At 39.0% G+C, this 25,076-nt stretch overlaps 1 protein-coding gene across 2 annotated transcripts; it reads right to left on the bottom strand.

Moving 5' to 3' along the window:
* Positions 1-3,402: 3,402 nt before the first annotated feature.
* Positions 3,403-23,905, bottom strand: LOC126237040 (transcription elongation factor S-II). 2 transcript variants are annotated; one of them, XM_049946801.1, is made up of 6 exons: positions 23,730-23,905; positions 21,902-22,079; positions 21,613-21,825; positions 21,329-21,537; positions 8,107-8,253; positions 3,403-6,373 (listed from the first exon to the last, which is right to left on the bottom strand). In XM_049946801.1, exons 1-6 carry the CDS (start codon positions 23,796-23,798, stop codon positions 6,293-6,295), a joined length of 897 nt encoding a protein of 298 aa, XP_049802758.1. In that variant the 5' UTR covers positions 23,799-23,905; the 3' UTR covers positions 3,403-6,292. The 2 variants fall into 2 exon arrangements, with proteins under 2 accessions (XP_049802758.1, XP_049802759.1); XM_049946802.1 differs by lacking the exon at positions 23,730-23,905 and adding an exon at positions 22,755-23,229.
* Between the last annotated feature and the right edge of the window lie 1,171 nt (positions 23,906-25,076).

Genomic DNA, 25,076 nt, shown 5'->3' with positions numbered 1-25,076 from the left:
GGTCCTTAAAAGGGGAGATGTTTTAGTTTTGGTGGGGGAGGTTGAGCCGTGTCACAGCTCAGCATTTTTGATTTGCCTGCGAGGTTATTTCACTTGTTTTCACCACAGCGATAGGGGGCTTGATGGCTGAGCGCTCGTGTGTGAAGCAACAGTTTTGGGAGGACGGATCGGTCGGTATAGGGTGGCAGGACGGAAGCGGTGGGGACAACTGGTGCCTGCCGATTAAGGACTGCGACAAGTGTGGCTGTTTGCGAGCATGTGGGGAGGACAGAATGCTCACTTGCTTAGCGTGGTTCTCCATGACCAGCTGTTGTTTGTTACTCTAGTGTAACAGGAAACTGCATTGGTGTGGTTCTCGTCACCAGGCTAAGGCCAAAATTTTCATATACTTTTATTATATTTCATGATCATTACTTTATTGTGTCAACTGTGAATAATTCTTATTTGTTTCACAGTGTATAGCATGGTATCCACTATCATCGATCATTTTATGAAAGTTCTGTCCAAATTATTATTACATTAGACTTTGTTAAAATTGGTGAGTTTAAATTGCAAATTTCCTAATTCTACTAATATTGCTTGGGACAAACCCATCTATTTCTTGATATTGCCATATTTGTATATTAAGTTGTGTTTCTTTTTGAGACTGGCTGAATTGATTTTAGAACACGTGGGGGTGGGGTATTTAAATGAAAATTTGCTAGATAACACAACCGTCGTGAAATTGAAAACTTTACAGTGTTTACTCATGTCACCAATCATTAATGTTATTTCTGTCTTGTAGCTTACTTAACTGATATACAATAATTTAATATTTGTACATGTTGCATTATTGTACAATATAATATACCTTTTACTAACAGTACCTTTATGTAATGTTTCAGAGTGGGGCTGCATGCTCTTCTAGAGAATGTTTTAATTTTTTTTTTTTTTTTAATTGCTAAAATTTCCTTTTAAACTGTTAATTGCATTAACTTGGAACCAATTATTGATAAATAATAAATTTGTGTCAACAAGGCTTGGACCAAATAAATGTGCCTACACCTCCCCCAACCTGGCCCTGCTACCGTAAGTACATCACAATCTTGCTGCCACACTTTTGTAGCCAGAAGCGAGCGAAGGTACTACACATGTGCAACTCAACTGCACATGCGTATGAGCCCACTACTCACAACTGCTCAAATGAATCTAACGTAAACGTTTGTGATGTCACGCTCATCAGAGGCAATTTGTTGTTATGAAGCATTGCGTACTCTTCCTAAAGCCTTTGACACATTTTGCTGTTGGCAAACGCTTGTATGAGCACTGTGTTTTGTTTCTGTATATGGAACATTTCCTTTGCAACTTAAGTTTTATTTTCATTATTTTTCTCTCATTCATGTTTTATTGCTGAAGTATTTATGCGATTGCAGTCTTTCTCGGCGTATTCCACTGATGAATTCTTCTCGGTTAATCAGCTGAGTGGTGGCGTCGCCTTGTCGCAACGTTTCAATGAGTTTCGTACCCATCATCTTTTGGCGAAGTGTCAGGATGCTGTGTTCTGCAAATCTATATAGCTGCTTGGCCGTCATCCACTACTGTAGGCCGGCCAATCACATTCGTTCGCAAGGGGGTACTGTGTCAGTAGTGGTGGAGGGGGGGAGGGGAGGGGCGCGGCGCAGACAAACATCAAAACCCGGTGGCTATCCAATCTGTCTGCGGATGCCGCTGCCTTCATATCAGAGCGTTCCTGACATATTTTGTCAATTGTGGGATTCCACGCTGCACTGAGCTGAAAATTCTATGAACAAACAGATGGTGTTGCCATGGGTTCCCCCCTGGCCCCAGGTATAGACAACTTGTACGTGGAGCACTTTGAAGATGTGGCAGTGAACACCGCCTGCCATAAACCAAACGTTTTCTACAGATACGTAGACGACACTTTTGTAGTGTGGCCCCGTGGCAAGGAAAAACTATAGGAGTTCCTGCACTATCTCAATGGCATACATGACAGCATCAAATTCACCATGGAGGTAGAAGAGAGTGGCTGCCTTCCCTTCTTGGATATTTTGATCAAGAAAAATCTGGACGGTACGTTGGGACACTCGGTCTACAGGAAGAAGATGCACACAGACTTATATCTCAATGCTCGGAGCTGCCACCATCCAGTACAGCGTAACTCAGTACTGAACACCTTAGTACAAAGAGCCAGGTCGACCTGTGACAGCGAGAGTTTACAGCTTGAGTTAGCACATCTGCGGGAAACCTTCGTACGAATGGTTACACCGAGACACAAATAAGACACACCTTGCGTGCAGACAAGAGGTGGGAGGAGAAACCAGAAGAAGACGAAGCAAAATGTGTGGCGTTTCTGCCGTTTACTGGACTACCAGCAGCCAAGATCGCAAGATTATTAAAGCAGCAGGAAATAAAGCCCATCTTTCGTGCACCAAAAAAAGTCAAAGATTTACTTGGTTTAACCAAAGACCAACGGGGGCTGCGGACACCGGGCATTTACAGTATTGAGTGTGAATGTGGGATGGAATATATCGGGCAGACACAACGATGTATTTTCCAGCACTGTACTGAACATAAGGAACATACAACTAGGGCAGACAAACAAGTCTGCGTTAGCAGAACATAGCATTATCGAGGGACACACCTTCAAATTTGAAAAAACGAAGAAGCTGTGCAGCACCAACGGTTTCTGGGACTCAACCTTCAAAGAGGCAGTGGAGATACGTCTGCACAACAATTTAGTAAACAGGGATAGCAGTTTTCAGCTCAGTGCATCGTGGAATCCCACAAGTGACAAAACACGTCAGGAACACTCCGATCTGAAGGCAGCGGCGTCCGCAGACCGATTGAAAAGCCGCCGGGTCTCGAAGCCGGTCCGCGCCCCCTCCCTCCCCCCCACACTACCAACGCGGTACGCCCTTCTGGAGGAACGTGATTGGCCGGCCTACAGTAGCGGACGATGGCCAAGCAGCTATATAGATAGGCAGAACACAGCATCTCGACACTTCGCCAGAAGATGATGGGTACGAAACTCATTGAAACATTGCAACAAGACGACGCCACCACTCGGATGATGACCCGAGAAGAATGCTGCAGTATTATTCTGCCGCAGCGGGATACTGTATTATCCTTTGTTAGAATATTATTTCTTACCAGTCAAAATTACAAAAATTCAACTGAAAATTAAAACACAAAAAAATTCCCGGAATTCTAAAAAATTCCTGGGTTTTTCCTGGTTTTCTCCCAGATAAAAAAATTCCTGGGTTCTTCCCAGATCTCCCGGTTGTCCCATGTTGCATACACTCTGTTTAATCTTTCATTTACACACACACACACACACACACACACACACACACACACATGCACGCACACGTGGTGGGCAAAATAAAACCACCTCAGAAAATATTTACAAGACCAAAACATAGTTGACACTCATTAATGAACAGGAGAAATTCCCATTACACAAAATGCTGGAAACCCCAATTTCAATGTACCAATCAACTAGTCACACATCTGCACATGTGCTTCTCCCACTTGCTTGCTCCTCAGTATTTCGCTGTTGTGTCTGAGTGAGTGAGAGGAGCAGATGTATTTAGTGGCCAACTGAATGCAACAAAAAATTGGTGCTCACGATAAAACAGCATGAGTTCATTGCCATTTGTTATGCAAAGCACAATTCATGGAAAATGCATGCAGAACTGTTAGCACTGAAATTTAAGATGGGAGTGTTTTGGCAAAACCTCCCAAAAAGTTTGCAACGCAAAGCTTAGTGGCACAAAAAATGCCCCAACGAGAATAAAAACTGAAATTATCTGAAAAAGTGTTTGAACACTAGAAAACACTGCACGGGTGGAAGAAAGTCCAACAAAATGTCAATGCCATTTATCTGTGCAAGTGGGAGTTAATAAGATTGTCATCGCAAAAATGACCTGCTTCTGTAGCCTTACAATTTATTGTTGTGCATTAGTTAAAGCATCCACATGAACTTTGCAAGTTAAGTTCTGTTGGTGGTTCCTGAGGGAAGTGGAATTCAGACTTTTGGAGTCTGTTTTATATTTCTCCAGATGAGGCTTGGTTCATCATCAAGTTATGTGAACTCCCAGAATACACATCATTATGCATCAGAAAATCCCTTCAGTACTTCGAAGCCAACTGCCTAATATCAAGATTTCCGCCTGGTGTGCAACAATTGGTGTCTGCATTATAATACGATTCTTTCACCACACTGTTATTAATGCTGATCAGTATGCCCAGAAAGTGTTTAATCCACATTTGAATCAACTCACAGACATCTATAAAGACTATATGGATATTTTCAGCAAGATGGAGCAACAGCATACACTGTCTTGACAACTTTGTCACGAGTGCATGAGATGTCCAGTGAGGAAAGGACAATCAGCGGAGACAGTGCAATCTTCTGGTCATCTCAATCGCCTGACATCTGTCCCTGCAATTTTTACCTGTGAGGTTAATTTAAGGGTCAACAGTACTCAGATAATCTGCGCACACTCAAAGAGCTACAGCAGAACACTGAAATGCTATCCTGCTATCACTCAAGCAGAGCTGTTATGCCTGTCTCTCACTTGGGAAATCAAGCACTGCTGTCAATGGCTGCCATTTCTAGCATATTCTAGACATTCATTAACACGGATCAGTCTCACATCAGTCTTACTTAAAATATTTCCCAGACCAGATTTTGCTTAGTGCAGTGTCTTGCAATTACAGCTGATGTAATACACTGAAATTACAGTTTGACATTTTATATTTATAATTAAGATAGTATTTCTTGGGGCAAGCAAAAAGGCAGCAAAACATTGTCTTTTCTTACTAGGTCAAAGCAAAATACAAAGTAAAGAATTTATTTTATGTTACAGTTCTACTGAGTTACTGTACAAAAGCAAATTCAAATAAGTGTTTGAAGCACAGACCTTGAAGTTTATATTTAACTAACACATTAGCACTGATGTCACAGAACTTGGCATTAAATTGTATAGAAATTGATACTGTGATACGGAGTTCAATGAGCTGATAGCAAACAAAAGTGCACAAGGTACTGAAAACTCAGTTAACCCACTCTATGTAATATTATTTGTAATAGCTAACACAACTACATGTCATTCTCAATATTATACAGTGTGTCTGATACATTGCTCACAAGTTCATCTTGGGATTAAAACAATGTATGTAAAAATTTTTATTAAAACATAATTGTCATCAATGAGTACACAAAAAAGCAACATCTGTATTTACATCAAAAGCATGATTTCTGATCAAAATGTATCCAAGACCACAAACTGGTGCACGCCTACTGTAGCACCAAGACCTCCAAGGATCTCCAATTTCAACAGATGTATCTTAATTTATTGTTACTACAATAAATGTAATGACTTTATAACATTAATATTCACTCAAAACACACACAAAAGATTATAGACAAAGCTCTACCTGGTATAGAAATACCAGCTACAGAAATGAGAACAACTGTTTGAAAGGAAAAGTAGAAGCATAAATTCCCAGAATTTTCCTTTTACTTTTCTAGAAGAATAATGCTGAATGGGGAGGGAGGGAGGGAGGGAGCGAGCGAGCGAGGAAGGATGGGAGGGGGGGGGGGGGGGAGGAGGAGGAGTGAAATGGAAGATTATTAAATTACCACCAAACATCAAAAACAAAACAAAAAATCGGAAAAGCAAATAATAAATGTGAAAGTGTACAGTAAATCTGTCTTACTGCATGTCATCAGTATTCATTAACCCTAAAGTGTCTTGGTCTACAAGAATCACATTCTTGATTACATTTAAACGAGTGCAGAATTGTTTATGAAGCTACACAATCTCACCACTGCATTACTTATACGACGACTTGTGAAAACAAAAAGCGACCTGATGCTGCAAACATGTATCATATTTGGAATTCTTTTTTATACAATTATAAGTTTATAGAGTGCTTCCGATAGCTTACACACCACAGTGAAACATTTATGCAACAGATGTACGACCTGATGACAAGTGAATATCAATCACTGGTGGAATATTTGTTTATAATTTATATTGATTCTGGACAGTTTTGATCAGTATCATGAACGTGTCATGTGAATCTAGCACCACACAACCCGAAATGAAGTTAAATTTGTACAATCATCTTACACTGTTTAAGTCTTATCATTTAAGCAATAAAATGGAGACATTAACATACTGAAGGATAATGAACACACATTTTAGCTTCAAGTTATAGGTCTCTAACATTCGTGGGCAATTAACATGCGAACATTTCAAGTAGTTTTACTGTGAGAGATCTTTTAACAAAATTTCCACCTGTTTCCACATTCATTACACATCACAAATGTTGTCATAGGTTCATCAGCACTCCTTGTCTGAACCTGAAAAATACAGAATAAGAAACCTGTTAGATCTATGTATTATATGGTCTAAAAAATGTTATCTTTATTAAGCTGGCAACTGGGCCACACACGCCTGCAAACATCCACAAACCAGTGCCTAAAAAAACAAATCTCAGCTGCTGTAACCTTATTCAGTGAGTGCGCATAATTAAACAGTGCGCACCTCCATGGGTGGCCTACAGAGGCTGCCTCACATTGGCACAGATGGCGCAGGCAGCACTGCGCTGGGCAGTGTGTGAAACAGCCATCTATAAGCTAGTGCAGTGGGTCCTCATAAGCAAAAGTTTAGCTTTTCCACCACATTTCTATATCACATGGACTGCTAAGATTACAATTGTAATATGGTTATGTATTATCATCAACCTGATATACACTATGTGATCAAAAGTATTCAGACACCCCAAAAATCATTTGTTTTTCGTATTAGGTACATTGTATTGCCATGTACTGCCAGATAATCCATATCAGCAACCTCAATAATCATTAGACATCAAGAGAGAGCAGAATGGGATGCTCCGCAGAACTTACAGACTTCGAACGTGGTTAGGTGATTGGGTGCCACTTGTGTCATACGTTTGTATGCGAGATTTCCACACTCCTAAACATCCCTAGGTCCATTGTTTCCGATGTAATAGTGAAGTGATACGTACAGTACAAAAGCGTGCAGGCCGACCTCATCTGTTGACTGATAGAGACCGCCGACAGTTGAAGAGGGTGATAATATGTAATAGGCCGACATCTATCCATCACACAGGAATTCCAAACTGCATCAGGATCCACTGCAAGTGCTTTGACAGTTAGGCGGGAGGTGAGAAAACTTGGATTTCACGGTCAAGCGGTTGCTCATAAGCCACACATCACGCCAGTAAATGCCAAATGACGCCTTGCTTGGTGTAAAGAACATAAACACTGGACGATTGAACAGTGGAAAAACATTGTGTGGAGTGATGAATCGCAGTACACAATGAGGCGACCTCATGGCAGGGCGTGGGTATGGTGAATGCCCAGTGAACATCATCTGCCAATGTGTGTAGTGCCAACAGTAAAATTCGGAGGCGGTGGTGTTATGGTGTGGTCGTGTTTTTCATGGAGGGGGTTTGTACCCCTTGTTGTTTTGCATGGCACTATCACAGCACAAGCCCACATTAATGTTTTAAGTACCTTCTTGCTTCCTACTGTTGAAGAGCAATTCGGGGATGGCGATTGCATCTTTGAACACGATCGAGCACCTGTTCATAATGCACAGCCTGTGGCGGAGTGGTTACACGACAATAACACCCCTGTTATGGACTGGCCTGCACAGAGTCCTGACCTGAATCCTATAGAACACATATGGGATGATTTGGAACGCTGACTTCATGCCAGGCCTCACTGACCGACATCGATACCTCTCCTCAGTGCAGCACTCCGTGTAGAATGGGCTGCCATTCCCCAAGAAATCGTCCAGCACATGACTGTATGCATGCCTGCAAGAGAGGAAGCTGTCATCAAGGCTAAGGGTGGGCCAACATCATATTGAATTCTAACATTACCAATAGAGGGCGCCACGAACTTTTAAGTCATTTTCAGCCAGGTGTCCAGATACTTTTGATTACATAGTGTAGATGCAGCTTACCAAAGGAGAAAAATGGTTCAGATTCAAATTCTTACTACTTGTTCCCTCTTATTAAAAGTAAATTTTTAATAAAATAAATTGCACTAGAGTTGATTACCTGGTTATATGTACAATTCCTCTTCTTGCACTTGCCACATTTCAACAAGTCTGTCTTTGTTCCCTGGACAGTAGCCAGCTGGGCATCATTGATAGACTCCTTCAAGAACTTGTTCCTTAAGCTCTTCATCTCATCACTTGCCATTTCCTTCAAAAATTTAAGAACAGCTGTGCTTGAGGTGCACTAATTGGTTCAAGTTTTAAAGCTGTTACAAATGACTTTTGAAGTTGAAGCTGTAATTAATGGTTGCACCTCTGGTCCTGTTTTCATTAATATGATAGGCATTGTGCATAACTACAAAAGGCAGTTACCCGCAATGTATTTCAAATTTAATTAGTTTCTCTCTCAACTGAATACAAATATAATTCACAATCTCATGTAAAAAAAAATTGAGAGATCACACAGGTAAGTGCTTATTTAAATACGAATGGTTGGTGTGTCAAACATCTGGTGCCCATCACAAAAATATAACAATTTGGTCACTTACATGAAAACGCAGTGTCTCACAAAACACAAAAGAATACTAGAGGAAAATCATCATCATTCATTGTTACATAAAGGCCTCCTCTATACGTACCTAATTCAATACAATCTTCAGCTATATGCATTACTGTTGCCTCTGCATATATTCTGATGTTATCTATTTCCTTACCATTACATATGTCTTGGAATGTCACAAAGAATTTTCTTGGTCTATCTACCATCCATTCATTCCCCTCATTACAGGTTCCGTTCAAGTTTGTTCCCTGATCCATTTGTTTACTTTGCTATCTCTCCTGGTAATTCTCAGTATTTATCTTTCCACTGCTTTCTGAACAACACCCAGTTTTTGAATGGTTTTCATATTAAAAGTCTTTGTCTCAGTGGCATAACTGAAAACTGGTAAGAGAAATTAACTGCCAACTTTCTACTCCAGATGGTTCAGAATCTTCATTTTAAAGAACCTGTTTAGTTTATTAAAAGCACTCCAGATTATTTTTACACTTGTGTTCATTTCTTTTTACATTTGTCTAGTCACTATTGTCCACTGCCCTTAATACAAAACATCTTTAACAGTCTCTACAGCTTTTATTTGTACAATGTCCTTATCAATATATTGGTTATGCAATATTTTAGTCTCATTATAATTGGTTTTCAGGACACTCGCTCCAACTTGTGCTAAGTTATTTGATTCATTGTATAAGTTTATCTAGAGGCAAGGAGTACAGTGCCATCTGCAAAATGTAGCTGCTTCAAATACATGCCTTGAACACATATTCCATCTTCTTCTTCCTAATTTATGGAACTGAAATTTCTTCCAGAGATTCTGAGAACTGTTTTGGTGATACATAATTTCCTTGTGTGATTCCTCTTTTAACTCTTTAATTACTCACTATTCTGATGGGAGTCTTATGGAAGGTGTCTCATGGTTGTATACATTGTGTACTATACAGTTACTAACAAATACTGAATCAGGGTCTTGTTTCTTGAGGACTGTTAGTCTAGATTTACTTGAAAGAGTCAAAAACGTTTCAAACTCTATTAATACGAGGCAAGTGATAATTTATACTCACTGTTGTCTCTGTAATTTTGTTCATGATATGCAAACGGCAGCTGTGCTATAGCCACTTCTTAGGTCTGCTTTTTCCATAACCTGATTGAAGTTTTTTCTGTAAGCTTGATGATAATTTTATCGAATATCTTTGACATTACAGAAAAGAGATTAATAAATGTATTTTTTATGTCTTTCCTGTCTACTTTTTTGTGAAGCAGAACAATGACATCAGTGTTAAATTGTGGGCAACTGTCTTGTTTTACAGTCGTCTTATAAATAATTTGGCAAGATTTTTTTCTCTTGTGTTACTTTACTTCTATTCTTAATAATTACTACTAAATACCAAAATCTTCAGGTTTCTTTTCTTTCTTCATACCACTAATGGCTTTATATAGTTCATCTAAGATTACTTCTGGAATGTAATTATTTACTTCAAACTGTTTCAAATCTGCCCCATGGGGCAAGGCACATGTAGCTCTTTCAAGAAGCAGGCGCAAGTGGTAGGCTGCCCAATTTCATGGTATTTGGGTCTTGTTTTGTAGCACACAGACATCTCAAATTGTTCAGCACATTTGACAGATGACAACACTTAATTCCAAAATACTCCTTGGTCATTCCAGCACATACCGTTACTTTGAGTGACCAGTTTATAAACAACTTATATTTTGTAGAAAAGATAGCAGTAATGACAATCTCCAATAGCAGCACTTTGCCAATCTCACTTTCCTGGGAAGGAAAATTCTTTTTTGTTAAAAACGTGATTGTCTGAGTGCCTTGTGTACCACAAAATATTTAAAACAAAAAAGAATTACAATATTCAGCATGGCTATGACCTTCGCATGATGAGCATCACTACATGTATCTTTGCATGACAAAGCATGATAAGCTGGACAGCAATGTAAGCAAGTAACACATTGCTGCACTGGAGGGCAAAGTACAGCAACAGAGAAAACTGAGGTAGAGAAAATTTACACACAGAATTTCTGCATATTCTTCAAAAGCATACACTTGGATTATCAGATGAGTTCCATAAATTAACTTTAGATCACCAAAATGGAGGAACATTCAATTGGGATACCTATGTGTACATTACATGTGGTAAAAATGAACATTCTTGGCAAATAATTTTTAACATGTTCGAACGTTATGGGTTATGTCAAAGAAAACAATTTATTGACAAATAGCCAACACAAATGCAAAAAATATTGTTCTTCTGAACCACAACTAGATCTTTAGTCTCACAAATTAATGAGTGCTATTGACAGCGGATGTTAAATTAACTCCAAACTTTTAGATTTACAGAAGACTTTAAACACTGTTCATCACAAGCGACTTCTAATCAAATTGCGTGCCTATGGAGCATCGTCTCAGTTGTGTGACTGGACTTGTGATTTCCTTTCAGAAGGTAACAGTTCGTAGCAATCGATGAAAAGTCATCGAATAAAACAGAAGTAATATCTGGAATTCCCCAAGGAAGTGTTATAGGCCCTCTGCTGTTCCTGATATACATAAACAATTTAGGAGACAATCTGAGCAACAGATTAGAGACGTTGCTGTCTTTTACCATGTTACCACGAACAAAACATATGGCAAAACAATTTAGACAACATATCTGTATTGTGCAAAAAGCAGCAATTGACTCCAGATAATGAAAAGTGTGAAGTCTTCCACATGAATACTAAAAGGAATCCACAACATTTCGGTTGCAGGATAAAACACACTAATTAAAGGCTGTAAATTGGACTAAATACTTAGGAATTACAATTACAAATAACTTAAATTGGAACGATCACACAGACAATGTTGTGGGGAAGATACACCAAAGATTGTGATTAACTGACAGAAAATTTAGAAAATGCAAAAGGTCTACTAAAAAGACTGCTTACACTACATTTGTCCACATGACCGACATCAAAAAATTCAAAGAATGGCAGCTTTTTTTTGTATTATCGTCAAACAGGCAGGAGTGTGTCATGGATATGATATGCAAATTAGGGTGGCAATCATTAAAACAAAAGCATTTTTCATTGCACCGGGACCTTCTCATCGATTTTCAATCAGCAACTTTGTCCTCAGTGTGTGAAAATATTTTGTTGGCATCTATTTACATAGGGAGGTATTATCATCAGAATAAAACAAGAGAAATCAGAGCTCACATGGAAAGATTTAAGATTTCACTTTCCCATGGATTGTTCGAGAGTGGAATGGTAGAGAAATAGGTTGAAGGTGGTTCGATGAACCCTCTGCCAGGCACTTCAGACAAAAAGTTTATCAAAACGCTACAGGAGCATATATTTTTGGTACATCTTCTGTAAAAGATGAAATAAATATGTTTAGTTCATTTGTGACAAACACAGAAGAGTTGTGCACAACTCAAACACATCATAAACTGCAGTCGAAATAAATATGAACCAAGTAATGTAACAACAAATGGCAGAACCAATCCTGATTTAACAGCAATATTTAGACAATGTTGACAAGAGAAAGTGAGTGTCATATTTCCACTTTGAATGAGAATTAACAAACAATACTTGATGACAATTTTTGCCTCTGTATGATGATCTTTGCAATAAGCCTACAACAATATCCAGTCAGATCTTGATCTCGGTTCACGCTCTTTTAGGAAACTGTAGGAAATCCTTAGATTGAAACTCTCCACCTAATCTCTCATACGTATCTCTGGCAGCAAAACAGAAGAAAATATGCATGAGAATGAGATACAAAAGTTCTGCAATTCAAACCACGTTCACGCATAAGGTCCTTACTTCTGTACCATTATTTGATGGACACAAAAAGTCACAGATAAGTGATATCATATTAAAAAAAAAAAAAAAATGTAACTACTCAATATAAACAAAGTCCTAGACCCTGAAACGCCTGTTTCTAGCAAAAACATTGTTGACACCTATTTCTTGCAGGTTTCTAGAGCATGTCCAAAGGCTGAACATAATGTAGTCTCTGCATCACACATTTTCATACCAAGGCATCGGCAACATCAGTGAGGGATTTGACTGGTACTGTGGCAGACTATCTGCAGTAAGAATGCCAGACTGAACCCAACCGGTGACCCTGCCAGACGGTAGCGGTGTGTGTTTGTCTCCACCCATTTATGCAAATAAAACTCTGCACTATCATATATTGTCTATGAATATTTGTACCCTACAAGTAGTGATCTCGACGTGAGAATGTTACCTTCACTTGTACACAACATGAGTACATAAAAACCATGACACACAAATGGCAGCAATCCACAAAGCATGAACGTAAACTGCCCGCCACCATCAAATGAAAATTTGGAGCAGTTGAGAGCACAGCTACTACAGTTACATCAGTTCCAACTATACAATCCATCATCAGCTATGAGACAAGTAACAATAGTGTACCAGTAGTAAGAATTCCTCTGGGATTTAGAGCAAATGACTAGGAGGCCATATGCAAGAAGTATCATGGAGAGTGGCAGCACAGTGCCTGCAATGGTCAAAGACCACATCTTCACCACATATACTGATGACTGATGTTCACATTTTCACAACTCTGAAACAACTGTTCTCTTGTTTAACTGAATCATCTGAATTTCATTGTTCAGTTCATGACTAACATTTGGAACATAACTGGAGACAAAAACATGGCTGCTTATACACTGTCCAGAGTAGGTGCCTAGTTCAGCCAACAGATTTCAATGAAATGGGAACTGCACATGATAACATTGCAGAACTAAAGGACACGCTGCAAAAAATACTGGCCTTTCAGTTGTGGCATGTGCCACTGTCAGGTGATGGCATAGCAATTTACTGTGATGAAGCCCTAGGCCAGCCATTACTGTATGTAACAGCATCATCACAGCATATTCGAGTCTCTGCATGGAGTACATCATCCTAACATTTGCACTTCAAGAGCGCTAGTAACACAACACTTTATATGGCCTCGTGTGCAGAAAGGTTACCACTCATGGACCCAGAAATATATCTGATCATGGTCGCCAATGGGAGACAGGTGTGTTCCATACAATCGCACGGATGTATTGCAGTAACCTAGAAAGAATGACACAATATCACACAGTTTTTAGTAGCATGGTAGAATGCTTCATCATTTGCTTAAGGCTGCCATCACACGTTACACCACAGGGCCTTGGATGGACATATTCCTGCTAGTACTGCTCCAACTGCACAGTGTGCTGCAGGACTACCAGCCATCTGTGGCAGAGCTTGTGTATGATGAGCCTCTGCAGTTGAAAGGTGATTCCTCGTGATGATGATGATGATGATGATGATGATGATGTTTGGCTTGTGGGGTGCTCAACTTCGCAGTTATCAGCTCCCAACCTTTGCTCAGTGCAATTTCACCACTTTCAGGAATGATGATGAAGACAACACAAACCCCCTGTCATCTTGAGGCAGGTGAAAATCCCTGACCCTGCTGGGAATTGAACCCGGGACCCCGTGCTTGGGAAGCGATTTCTCGCTCGCCTGCAACACCTGTCAACTAAACATCAGGACTCATGTCAAACTCCCGGAAGAGATGGAAGAGTTGTGATCAACACGTCCCTCATGCATTAACAAACAGACACTTCTCTTTAGGCTCATAATGTAATACTTTGGAGCCACATCACCAATGACTCTACCAAGTTATGGAACAGGTCAATACGACACTCTCTCCAGCGAAAAAGGAAAGGAAGTCCTGTCCATCGAGCAATGTAAGCCAGCATACTCGAGTGCCGAAGACGTCACTGAACTGTCAGCCACTACTACACAGACTTGCACCCAACCATTAAACTCTGTCAACTCAGATGGCGGCCGCCATACACCGAGACACAAGTGCTACAGCGTGCCATATGTCACGAGAAATAGTCACAACTGTGATGTTGTCATAAGGATGATGAGAGGGTTCTGCCTGGACCCACAGACATTTCAAAAACTGGCAACTGTCATTTACTTCTCCCAACAGGGGCATGGGTGTGGCGGTCTAAGTGCCACAGACTTCACGCTGGCTAAATAGCAGCTTTGGGACCAAGTACTGTGGCAGACTAACTGAGATAACACGGCCAGTGTAAACCTCGTGACCATGCCAGGTGGCATCTGCACACACTTCTCTGTATCCAGTTATGCAAATAATTGCCTATGCTACTGCATATCATTCAAGTGTATTTGTACCCCCACAAAAATAACGGTACTCCCATGTGCTGTGCATCATCCACAATGGTGGTTACAACTGCTGGCTGCCAACAACTGTCGGCAGATTTCTATATAGTTTTTCATTGTGGAAACTATTAAAAGCATCTTGCATTGAAGGTAATGATAACTTTGAGCTTCTGTAAAACTTCACCTACCTTGGGGATACTGCATTCTTTTAAATTTGGCATTCTTTTTTTTTTCATTGTTTTTGCAATAGTGCTATGACCTTTATTGTGTACCACAGGAGATATCATTAATTTATTTAGTATACATCTCTTAATTGTCATCAATACTATTTCTTTTAATTCAAACCACACCTGGTCTATGCTTACATAGTCAGACTCGAAGAAGTGGTGACTGTTTTGTATGAGGGCATCAAGCTAATTTTTATTTGGATTTTTTTTTTAAAGGCGTATTTTGTTTTTATTTTTGGTGGGTTTGGATGTTACAGTATTGACTCTCACTATAACAACCCTGCAGTTACCTTCCCTGTATTTGTCACGATAGTCCCTATTTGCTCTGGACTATTTGTTGCTAAGAAGTCCAATCCGTAGGAGGAATATCACAACACAAATGCCCAATTAACTGCTGCGCTAATGAACATTGCAGGTGAACAAAGGGAAGATCCAACATTGCTGGAGACCACAGATGCATTAGAGGTGTCAAAGAAGAATTCATATTAACAGTCAGCATTGACCGACTCCACAGTTGAATGGTTAGCGATGCTGCCTTTGGTGTGGAAGGTCATAGGTTCGGATTTTTGTGAGGCGGCAGGTCATGTACGAGGCCCACTCACAACTCATCAAACGAGGAGCTGCTTGAATAAAGAAACGGCAGAACCAACAGGATACATCACCTGGCAATAATGGCTACAGGGACTGGTGACATACTGATCACACGTCTCAAAATCACAGATCACTTCTCTTACTGCCTTGTAGGCAGCGGTTGCCCAGTCGAAATAGGCCCAAGGTCTAATCCATTAGTGGTGTTCATGTAAGGATCGAATATTCTACAAATGGAATTATGACCCAATAGGATGGAAATGATAGCTCTTCATCACAGCCCATTTATGTCCAGTCATACTGAAGTCGTTTCATGACACTCCAACAACGGGTCACTGAGATTTGCAAAGACCATTGATAGAATCAGAAACTGTATCAGTAGCCAGGTCTCTGCTAGTCAGTCAGATAGTATGTACACCATCATAAGGGATTCTAAAAATGGGAACATACACCTCAATTTCTACCGAGAAACCCGATAATTTCTCCTGCAATTGTTACATTTCACGAAACTGCAACCGACCTTTTGGAGTGATTTCTCAAGATGAGAAATGGAAATTTGCCAATAATATTGAACACAGACTACCTCACTCAATGCAATGTCATCAAACCTGTACTAAATGTTATAGTTCCGTAAATCACCAGATTTCTAAAGGAAGAAGTAATGCACCCACAACTGTGTGCAAGGTAATACCTGCATGAAAATTTTTTATGGCTACTTATAATCACCATTCGCCTTCCAAAATATTAGAGATACACCATACCCCCACGTCCAGCCCCCCCCCCCCCTCAAAGCTGTTGTATGGACCCCCTTGCCACACACCCCAAGTTTCACACAGTGGTACTCCACTCTGAAATTGTTGAGTGCTGTTTTGTAGTGTGTGGACTGTTTTCGTGTAGAGGTTATATAGTTGAATTCCAGTGGACAAGCAGGTTCCTGGTTTGAATTCTTAAGCCTGCACTTATTGATCATTTAAGATTTGTGATATCTGGAATGTTCTCAGACTGACTTATTTACAGAATACTGTAATTTGTAACAACATTCTATGTAATAAATAGGGGCTCTGTCTGCTGATGTAGGCAGCTTAGCTCTTCTGTGTGTACTTTAGTGTGTGCACAATAAACATGGTTTCAATGTGAAATGTTATTATCTGCTGATGAACCTGTTCTCATAGGTAATAATTGATCCCGTAACTAAGGAAGAAAAGTTTTTCAAAGACTAAACTCAAGTCCCGGAAACTACGTTCAACTGAAATGCAGCTCACCTTTTTCACACACTATACATAAGTGAAGATGTAGTTTCTGTTTTCCTAGATAATGGAAAGGACATTGACACTGAACCATGACGACATGTGACAACCAAGACATGGGCATATGGTATATCTTCTCACATATGTGCATTGTTTTAAGAATGTTTGATTAATACGAATCACATAGGCTCAACCGAAGGTAAAGCAGACTGTAAACTTCGGTTTGCTGGTAGAATAGTGGGAAGTTCAATCATCTACAAAGAAACTGCTTAAAAATCATTCGAGTGACTGGTTCTAGAATATGGCCCAAGTGTGTGGGACTTGTATCAAATAGGACTAAGACAGGATATTGAACGTATACAGAGAAGCGTAGCACGAATGGTCACAGGTTTGTTTGCTCTGTGGGAGAGTGTCACAGCGATGCAGAACTGCAAGACTCTTGAAGACCGGCATAAAGTATCCCGAGAAAGTCTATAATAAAGTCTCAAGAACCTGCTATAAATGAAGATGCTAGGAATATACTACAATCCTACATATCGCTTTACTGTATGATTAAATGATGATGGCGTCCTCTAGGGTAAAATATTCCGGAGGTAAAATAGTCCCCCATTCGGATCTCCGGGTGGGGACTACTCAAGGGGACATTGTTATCAGGAGAAAGAAAACTGGCGTTCTACGGATCAGAGTGGAATGCCAGATCCCTTAATCGGGCAGGTAGGTTACAAAATTTAAAAAGGGAAATGGATACGTTAAAGTTAGATATAGTGGAAATTAGTGAAGTTCGGTGGCAGGAGGAACAAGACTTTTGGTCAGGTGAATACAGGGTTATAAGTACAAAATCAAATAGGGGTAATGCAGGAATAGGTTTAATAATGAATAAAAAAAATAGGAGTACGGGTAAGCTACTACAAACAGCATAGTGAACGCATTATTGTGGCCAAGATAGACACGAAGCCCACGCCTACTACAGTTATACAAGTTTATATGCCAACTAGCTCCGCAGATGATGAAGAAATTGATGAAATGTATGATGAGATAAAAGAAATTATTCAGGTAGTGAAGGGAGACGAAAATTTAATAGTCATGGGTGACTGGAATTCGAGAGTAGGAAAAGGGAGAGACGGAAACATAGTAGGTGAATATGGATTGGGACCAAGAAATGAAAGAGGAAGCCGCCTGGTAGAATTTTGCGCAGAGTATAACTTAATTATAGCTAACACTTGGTTCAAGAATCATGAAAGAAGGCTGTATACATGGAAGAACCCTGGAGATACTAGAAGGTATCAGATAGATTATATAATGGTAAGACAGAGAGTTAGGAACCAGGTTTTAAATTGTAAGACATTTCCAGGGACAGATGTGGACTCTGACCACAATCTATTGGTTATGAACTGTAGATTAAAACTGAAGAAACTGCAAAAAGGTGGGAAATTAAGGAGATGGGACCTGGTGAACTGACTAACCCAGAGGTGGTACAGAGTTTCAGGGAGAGCATAAGGGAACAATTGACAGGAATGGGGGAAAGAAATACAGTAGAAGAAGAATGGGTAGCTTTAAGGGATGAAATAGTGAAGGCAGCAGAGCATCAAGTAGGTAAAAAGACAAGGGCTAGTAGAAACCCTTGGGTAACAGAAGAAATATTGAATTTTATTGATGAAAGGAGAAAATATAAAAATGCACTAAATGAAGCAGGCAAAAAGGAATACAAACGTCTCAAAAATGATATCGACAGGCAGTGCAAAATGGCTAAGCAGAGATGACTAGAGGACAAATTTAAGGATGTAGAGGCTTATCTCACTAGGGGTAAGACAGATACTGCCTACAGGAAAATTAAAGAGACCTTTGGAGAAAGGAGAACCACTTGCATGAATATCAAGAGCTTTGATGGAAACCAAATTCTAAGCAAAGCAGGGAAAGCAGAAAGGTGGAAGGAGTATATAGAGGGTATATACGAGGGCGATGGACTTGTGGACAATATTATGGAAATGGAAGAGGATGTAGATGAAGAGGAAATGGGAGATATGATACTGCGTGAAAAGTTTGACAGAGCACTGAAAGACCTGAGTCGAAACAAGGCCCCCGGAGTAGACAACATTCCATTAGAACTACTGACGGCCTTGGGAGAGCAAGTCCTGACAAAACTCTACCATCTGGTGAGCGAGATGTATGAGACAGCCGAAATACCCTCAGACTTCAAGAAGAATATAATAATTCCAATCCCAAAGAAAGCAGGTGTTGACAGATGTGAAAATTACCGAACTATCAGTTTAATAAGTCACAGCTGCAAAATACTAACACGAATTCTTTACAGACGAATGGAAAAACTGATAGAAGCCAACCTTAGGGAAGATCAGTTTGGATTCCGTAGAAATGTTGAAACACGTGAGGCAATACTGACCCTGCGACTTATCTTAGAAGAAAGATTAAGGAAAGGCAAACCTACGTTTCTAGCATTTGTAGACTTAGAGAAATCTTTTGACAATGTTGACTGGAATACTCTCTTTCAAATTCTAAAGGTGGCAGGGGTAAAATACAGGGAGCGAAATGCTATTTACAATTTGTACAGAAACCAGATGGCAGTTATAAGAGTCGAGGGACACGAAAGAAAAGCAGTTGTTGGGAAGGGAGTAAGACAGGGTTGTAGCCTCTCCCCGATGTTATTCAATCTGTATATTGTGCAAGCAGTAAAGGAAACAAAAGAAAAATTCGGAGTAGGTATTAAAATCCATGGAGAAGAAATGAAAACTTTGAGGTTTGCCAATGACATTGTAATTCTGTCAGAGGCAGCAAAGGACTTGGAAGAGCAGTTGAACGGAATGGACAGGGCCTTGAAAGGAGGGTATAAGATAAACATCAACAAAAGCAAAACAAGCATAATGGAATGTAGTCGATTTAAATCGGGTGATGCAGAGGGAATTAGATTAGGAAATGAGACACTTAAAGTAGTAAAGGAGTTTTGCTATTTGGGGAGCAAAATAACTGATGATGGTCGAAGTAGAGAGGATATAAAATGTAGACTGGCAATGGCAAGGAAAGCATTTCTGAAGAAGAAAAATTTGTTAATATCGAGTATAGATTTAAACGTCAGGAAGTTGTTTCTGAAAGTATTTGTATGGAGTGTAGCCATGTATGGAAGTGAAACGTGGACAATAAATAGTTTGGACAAGAAGAGAATAGAAGCTTTTGAAATGTGGTGCTACAGAAGAATGCTGAAGATTAGATGGGTAGATCACATAACTAATGAGGAGGTATTGAATAGAATTGGGGAGAAGAGGAGCTTGTGGCACAACTTGACTAGAAGAAGGGATCGGTTGGTAGGACATGTTCTAAGACATCGAGGGATCACCAATTTAGTATTGGAGGGCAGCACGGAGGGTAAAAATCATAGAGGGAGACCAAGAAATGAATACACTAAGCAGATTGAGAAGGATGTAGGCTGCAGTAGATACTGGGAGATGAAGAAGCTTGCACAGGATAGAGTAGCATGGAGAGCTGCATCAAACCAGTCTCCGGACTGAAGACCACAACAACAACAACAACAACAACAACAACATATCGCTCACATGCATTTCATGTGAATAAGATTAGAATAATTACTGCACACATAGAGGCATTTCAAACAATCATTCTTCTCATAATTGTTACACTGAGACGTACCCTCTGCCATGCACCTCATGGTGGTTTGCAGAGTATAGATGTAGATATAGCATTTTACACTGAATGGTAAATATGTATTACAAAGAAAAGTTAACAACTGTGTATGTTCCAACGAGATGTAACGGAAGCTCTGAAGTTGTCAATATACATAAATGTACACAAAAAGTGACAGAAGCATGCTCACAACACAAATTTCCCTTTACAAAAGTGTAGCCCTTCAATGACTGTAAGGAAACGAAGAACAACTTGGGCAGTATTTCTACTGTGTACTCAGTACCAGTTCTACTGTAGTAATACACCTACCAGAAATGTGTCATGTATACCTAATGGAATCATGTTGTCCACAGTTAAAATACATAGCACATTTAACAGTCATGTGCCCTACATATCAATAGACAATCAGTTTTCCATACAGCAAACCAAAAATATTCATGAAAAATAAGTTTGTTCATTCATATACTACTACAAAGAGAGATAATTTTGTGCTTCCTGTTCACTGATGAAAATTGTATGCTTATTCCCAATTTTTGGGCTTGAAAAACTTCAACATACTAAAAGACATGTAGATTTTGAATATAAACATGTCTACCAAAACAAAGCTACACGATAACTCTGACACAGAAACATTACTAGTTGGTGAAAGAATTCCAGACGGATAAACTGACAATTTAAGTAGAATGTCTTCGGTCATCAGCCATTATGTAATTTTTTGGCAAAAAGTGATTGACAACTGCAAAAACTGTACATTTCACAAAGCTCTGTCTCAATGCAAAAACTTGTTTTTACAATGAAAGCTGTCTTTTACAAATAATACAGTCTCCAATTTCTTACCTCTGCTGTCATTACAGCTAATTTATTGGCAGATATGACCCCCACAAGGAAATTCATCCTGAGGCCAGGATTTTTTACATCTTTTAGATTTGCAACTCTGCTACGTATTCTGTTTTTATATCGCATATCAGTGTTGCGAAACTCGTGAAAGACGGCTTCTTCTAGTTCCTCAGCCAGTTCTTCTGGAGTTGCACATCCCTCAGGAATTTCTGGAATTATTTTGGAAGTCAAATCATAAATTTTATGCTAAAACAAATAAATCTAGTAAATCAATAAGTACTTACCACCATCCCCTCTAATTGCCACAGCAAGCAATTCCCGACACTTTAGACGAACTGCATCAGTTGTATTTGAAGACACAGGAGGGAATGTCGTTGGAACAGGCTGCTTCTTCTCCTTTTCTTTTTCCTTGTTTTCAGTCTCCTTAGGTTTCTCATCTTTCTCTTTTGTCTTTTTGGAACTGTTTCCCGAATCTTTACTGTTTGGTGTACTGGATCCTGGAAACCAACAGATGCTGTACTGAACAAACCCCAAAATTTTCATAATTCAGGAGCACATATATTATTTCCATACCTGAAAGAAACTTCTTCCAGTTTTTTATCAAAGTCTTTGAAAGACTTATCACTTCCTCATCAGTACTAGACTTTCGGAGGGCATTAACAGTCATACCAATCCTTGTCTTTGTCAAAACCTCCAAGTTCACTGGCAATTTCTGTAAGACTTTTAGTAAGTCTAAAGCTTGCTCCTGACCCTGGAATTAAATTACACACTTGCAACTTGTTGCACTTTAGAAAATAAAAAGTGTTGGTAGCATCTCACATTTCCCAAATGAATTCATTTCAAGACATGAGGAAGATTATGCACAAGTTTTTTAAAAAAAAAAAAAAAAAAAGGTGAGAAATTGGGAGGGGAGGAAAAGAGAGAACCAAAGCAGTTTCCCATTACCTCATACTGAGTTGTTCTCACTGCAGTAACAAAACAGCTCAATCAACAAAATTATTTATACAATTTGCGACCATACAATATGTGTAAAATACACACACACTAATGTCATTTCTTGAGATAGCCAACAAATTTCCTTGTACCTATGTAATACATACAGATTATGAAACCAACAGATTTCATTAACTAAATAATGGCATGAAGCTTGGAAACATAAAATAAAAATTTATCACAATTTCAAATTCATCATTTCTAAATCCCAGTACCCTGCACAGTTCATGCTACGAAGCACATAAATTATGTTGTTTTGATGATATGATACTATTTCCTGAACTTACTTTTGCTAAGAATCTGTTGTACACAGAACAATAGTTTTCTCTTATAATCTAATGGCACATATCAATTTTGGTGCTTTTTATTCAATCATTTATTGATATCAATATGATTTACATTGTTTCACACTTAATAGTAGATACTACCGCACCTTGCATGGAGGACTTCATAATGGAAGAGCAGCTGTCGATGTTCCTATGTCTTTAAGTGAGAATGAACAAAAACACAAATGGAAAACACCACACAAGGGGAAGAAGCATGCTCAATAAAGTGTACAGGCAGAATTAAAGGGAAATATCAAAACGAACACATTTCATCATAAGGTAGGGATGAGGTTGATGAGACTAACACCAGTATTTAGTTTTATTTATTTATTGTGTAGGCCCCATCCTACAAACAGGCAGGTTCTTCAACATGAACTATCAAACTGTACAGTCGTTCATACAAATATGTACAATTGAGCCTCGAATGGTGACTTGAGATCGTATATTAAGCTTATGCATTTATTAAGATTTGGGGTAAATTATAGTATCTTGAATATTATTAATGACGGGGCTACTTCTACACCAGATTTGTAGTTTCAGTGAAACATAAAACGCACAAACTCCTCTGGCAATGGAATTCGTTTGGGAAAACTTATAATGTTTGAACTTTATGTTTACATAACACATTTAATTCCAAATAAAATAAAAATCAAAATGTCTTGTTGGTCGACAACTTACTATTACAGGGGGGGGAACTGTTCAGTTTATTAAATGCAATGCAATTAAAAACGTATTTTCCTGCAATAAGATTGACTACACCCCAATTCTTTTCTGCTATCTTGAAAACAATGAACATTTTTTTTAAAAAAAAATAAAGTAACAGTTATGGAAAACTCCCAATGTTATCAAACACAGAATTCGCGCCAAACAACTATACTTATCATACACGAAATCTATAACGTCTTTCGATGTCACGATAATAGAAATAATTTTTTTCATATGGAGTGGATTAAAGCACTAATCCCAGTGAGGGAGGTTCGTAACAAAAACAGTGGCCCAACGCAAAATTGTGCGTGTGTATACATTAGCTATTTACGTTATTAATTACTGATAGGAATTTAACAGAAAAAGCAGGAACCCACAGTGCCATCTCCAGAAGTCATTTTATTAAGTGTCTTTTGAATTCTCAAAACTTCTTCTTCCACACTCATTTTTAGTCTTTATGCCTCCGTAAAACTGCTTCGCCAATACTTATATATTGCCACCCACACACATTCAGCTTCTTCCCCACTAACTGTCTCTCTGCAACCGCTTCAGTTCAGAGACATTACAAATCGGTAGGCAAGCAACGAAAGATATTTATACAATCCTTTGTTTTCGACGTATTTCCATGCATATTTCAGCGATAACAACCGACATCCTTGGGACGATATGTATGTAAAATCCTACACTGAAGCCAAATTCAGGAACTACTGCTTTATTGTTTTTAGTTAACTATATATGGGTATGTATAACTTGAACAATTACTGCTGCGGTGATTTATTAACTTGAGAGATTAAAGTCAGTTATTTCACCGTTGCTCAGATGGTACATTGTATAAGGTATGTTCAATAACAAATATATCGCCACAGTTTCGGAAAATGCTCTATGTGTAATTATTTTTGAACAGATACGATAAAGTATAATAAATGTTGTGCAGAAGATTTCAAAATCATCGCAGAGAACTTCATTGTCCTCGTAAACGTAAGGCTTGAACGATCAGCATGTCACTTAGAAAATAAAAACTAATGAAGTACAATTCATACTTGCCGCCACGTCACTTTAAAACACTGCACAATGCGTTTCAAATGGTGGCATTTTTTCCCCTTTTCTTCTGTCCACATTGCGCTAGTTCTTTTTCTTTCATTACTCCTCGAGGCCCATAAACTTTTTACTTTCGCTCTGCACTTTCCCCATTGTCCTAGTCCTCCCGGTATTATTTCCATTTCCCTCAGATCTGCTTTACTTCCTATGATCCAGCACTAATGTTTCTGTTAAAAATTGTTTTTGTTATCAGTTTTCATCTAGCCTTGTTAGGTGTCATTAGAATACACGATACTCCTTCTCGCTGTTTCTAAAATTCGTTCTATTTTTTTATAAACTTGTTTATTACTTTTTGTATCACCTTGCCATATTTTGGTTCCAAGATTTTCCTGACTATTTTCCTTTCCTTTTTCTGCTTCATTTAATTGTTTGGCTGTATTTAACAAAAGATATTCTGAAGCATAGCGGCATTCTCGTCTAATGACAGTGCTGTAGTGCCAGAGTTTCACATTTTTTTTTCTTGTCACACAGCTTTTTTGTTAACTGAAGAGCCACTTCCATTTCCCTTTCTCTTGCAAAGTTTATTCTATGTCCAAACCATTTGGTTGTATTATATTATTATTTGGCCTTTCTTATCCTTTTTGTGATGTTAGTGGCTCGCAGTCTTGTGATAGCGTTGCAGACTT

Source organism: Schistocerca nitens, chromosome 2, assembly GCF_023898315.1.
Source record: "Schistocerca nitens isolate TAMUIC-IGC-003100 chromosome 2, iqSchNite1.1, whole genome shotgun sequence".
Classification (NCBI taxonomy): domain Eukaryota; kingdom Metazoa; phylum Arthropoda; class Insecta; order Orthoptera; family Acrididae; genus Schistocerca; species Schistocerca nitens.
This window is presented reverse-complemented; position numbering and strand designations above follow the sequence as displayed.

What these genes read in the sequence shown, in the direction of transcription:
- LOC126237040 (XM_049946801.1), bottom strand. Translation starts at nt 23,798, where the DNA reads ATGAGTGTGGAAGAAGAAGTTTTGAGAATTCAAAAGACACTTAATAAA. An exon ending in CTGGAAGAAGTTTCTTTCAG is followed by an intron (nt 21,826 to 21,901) that starts GTATGGAAATAA and finishes GTTGGTTTCCAG; the next exon opens with GATCCAGTACACCAAACAGT. An exon ending in GGAATTGTACATATAACCAG is followed by an intron (nt 6,374 to 8,106) that starts GTAATCAACTCT and finishes TGTATTTTTCAG; the next exon opens with GTTCAGACAAGGAGTGCTGA.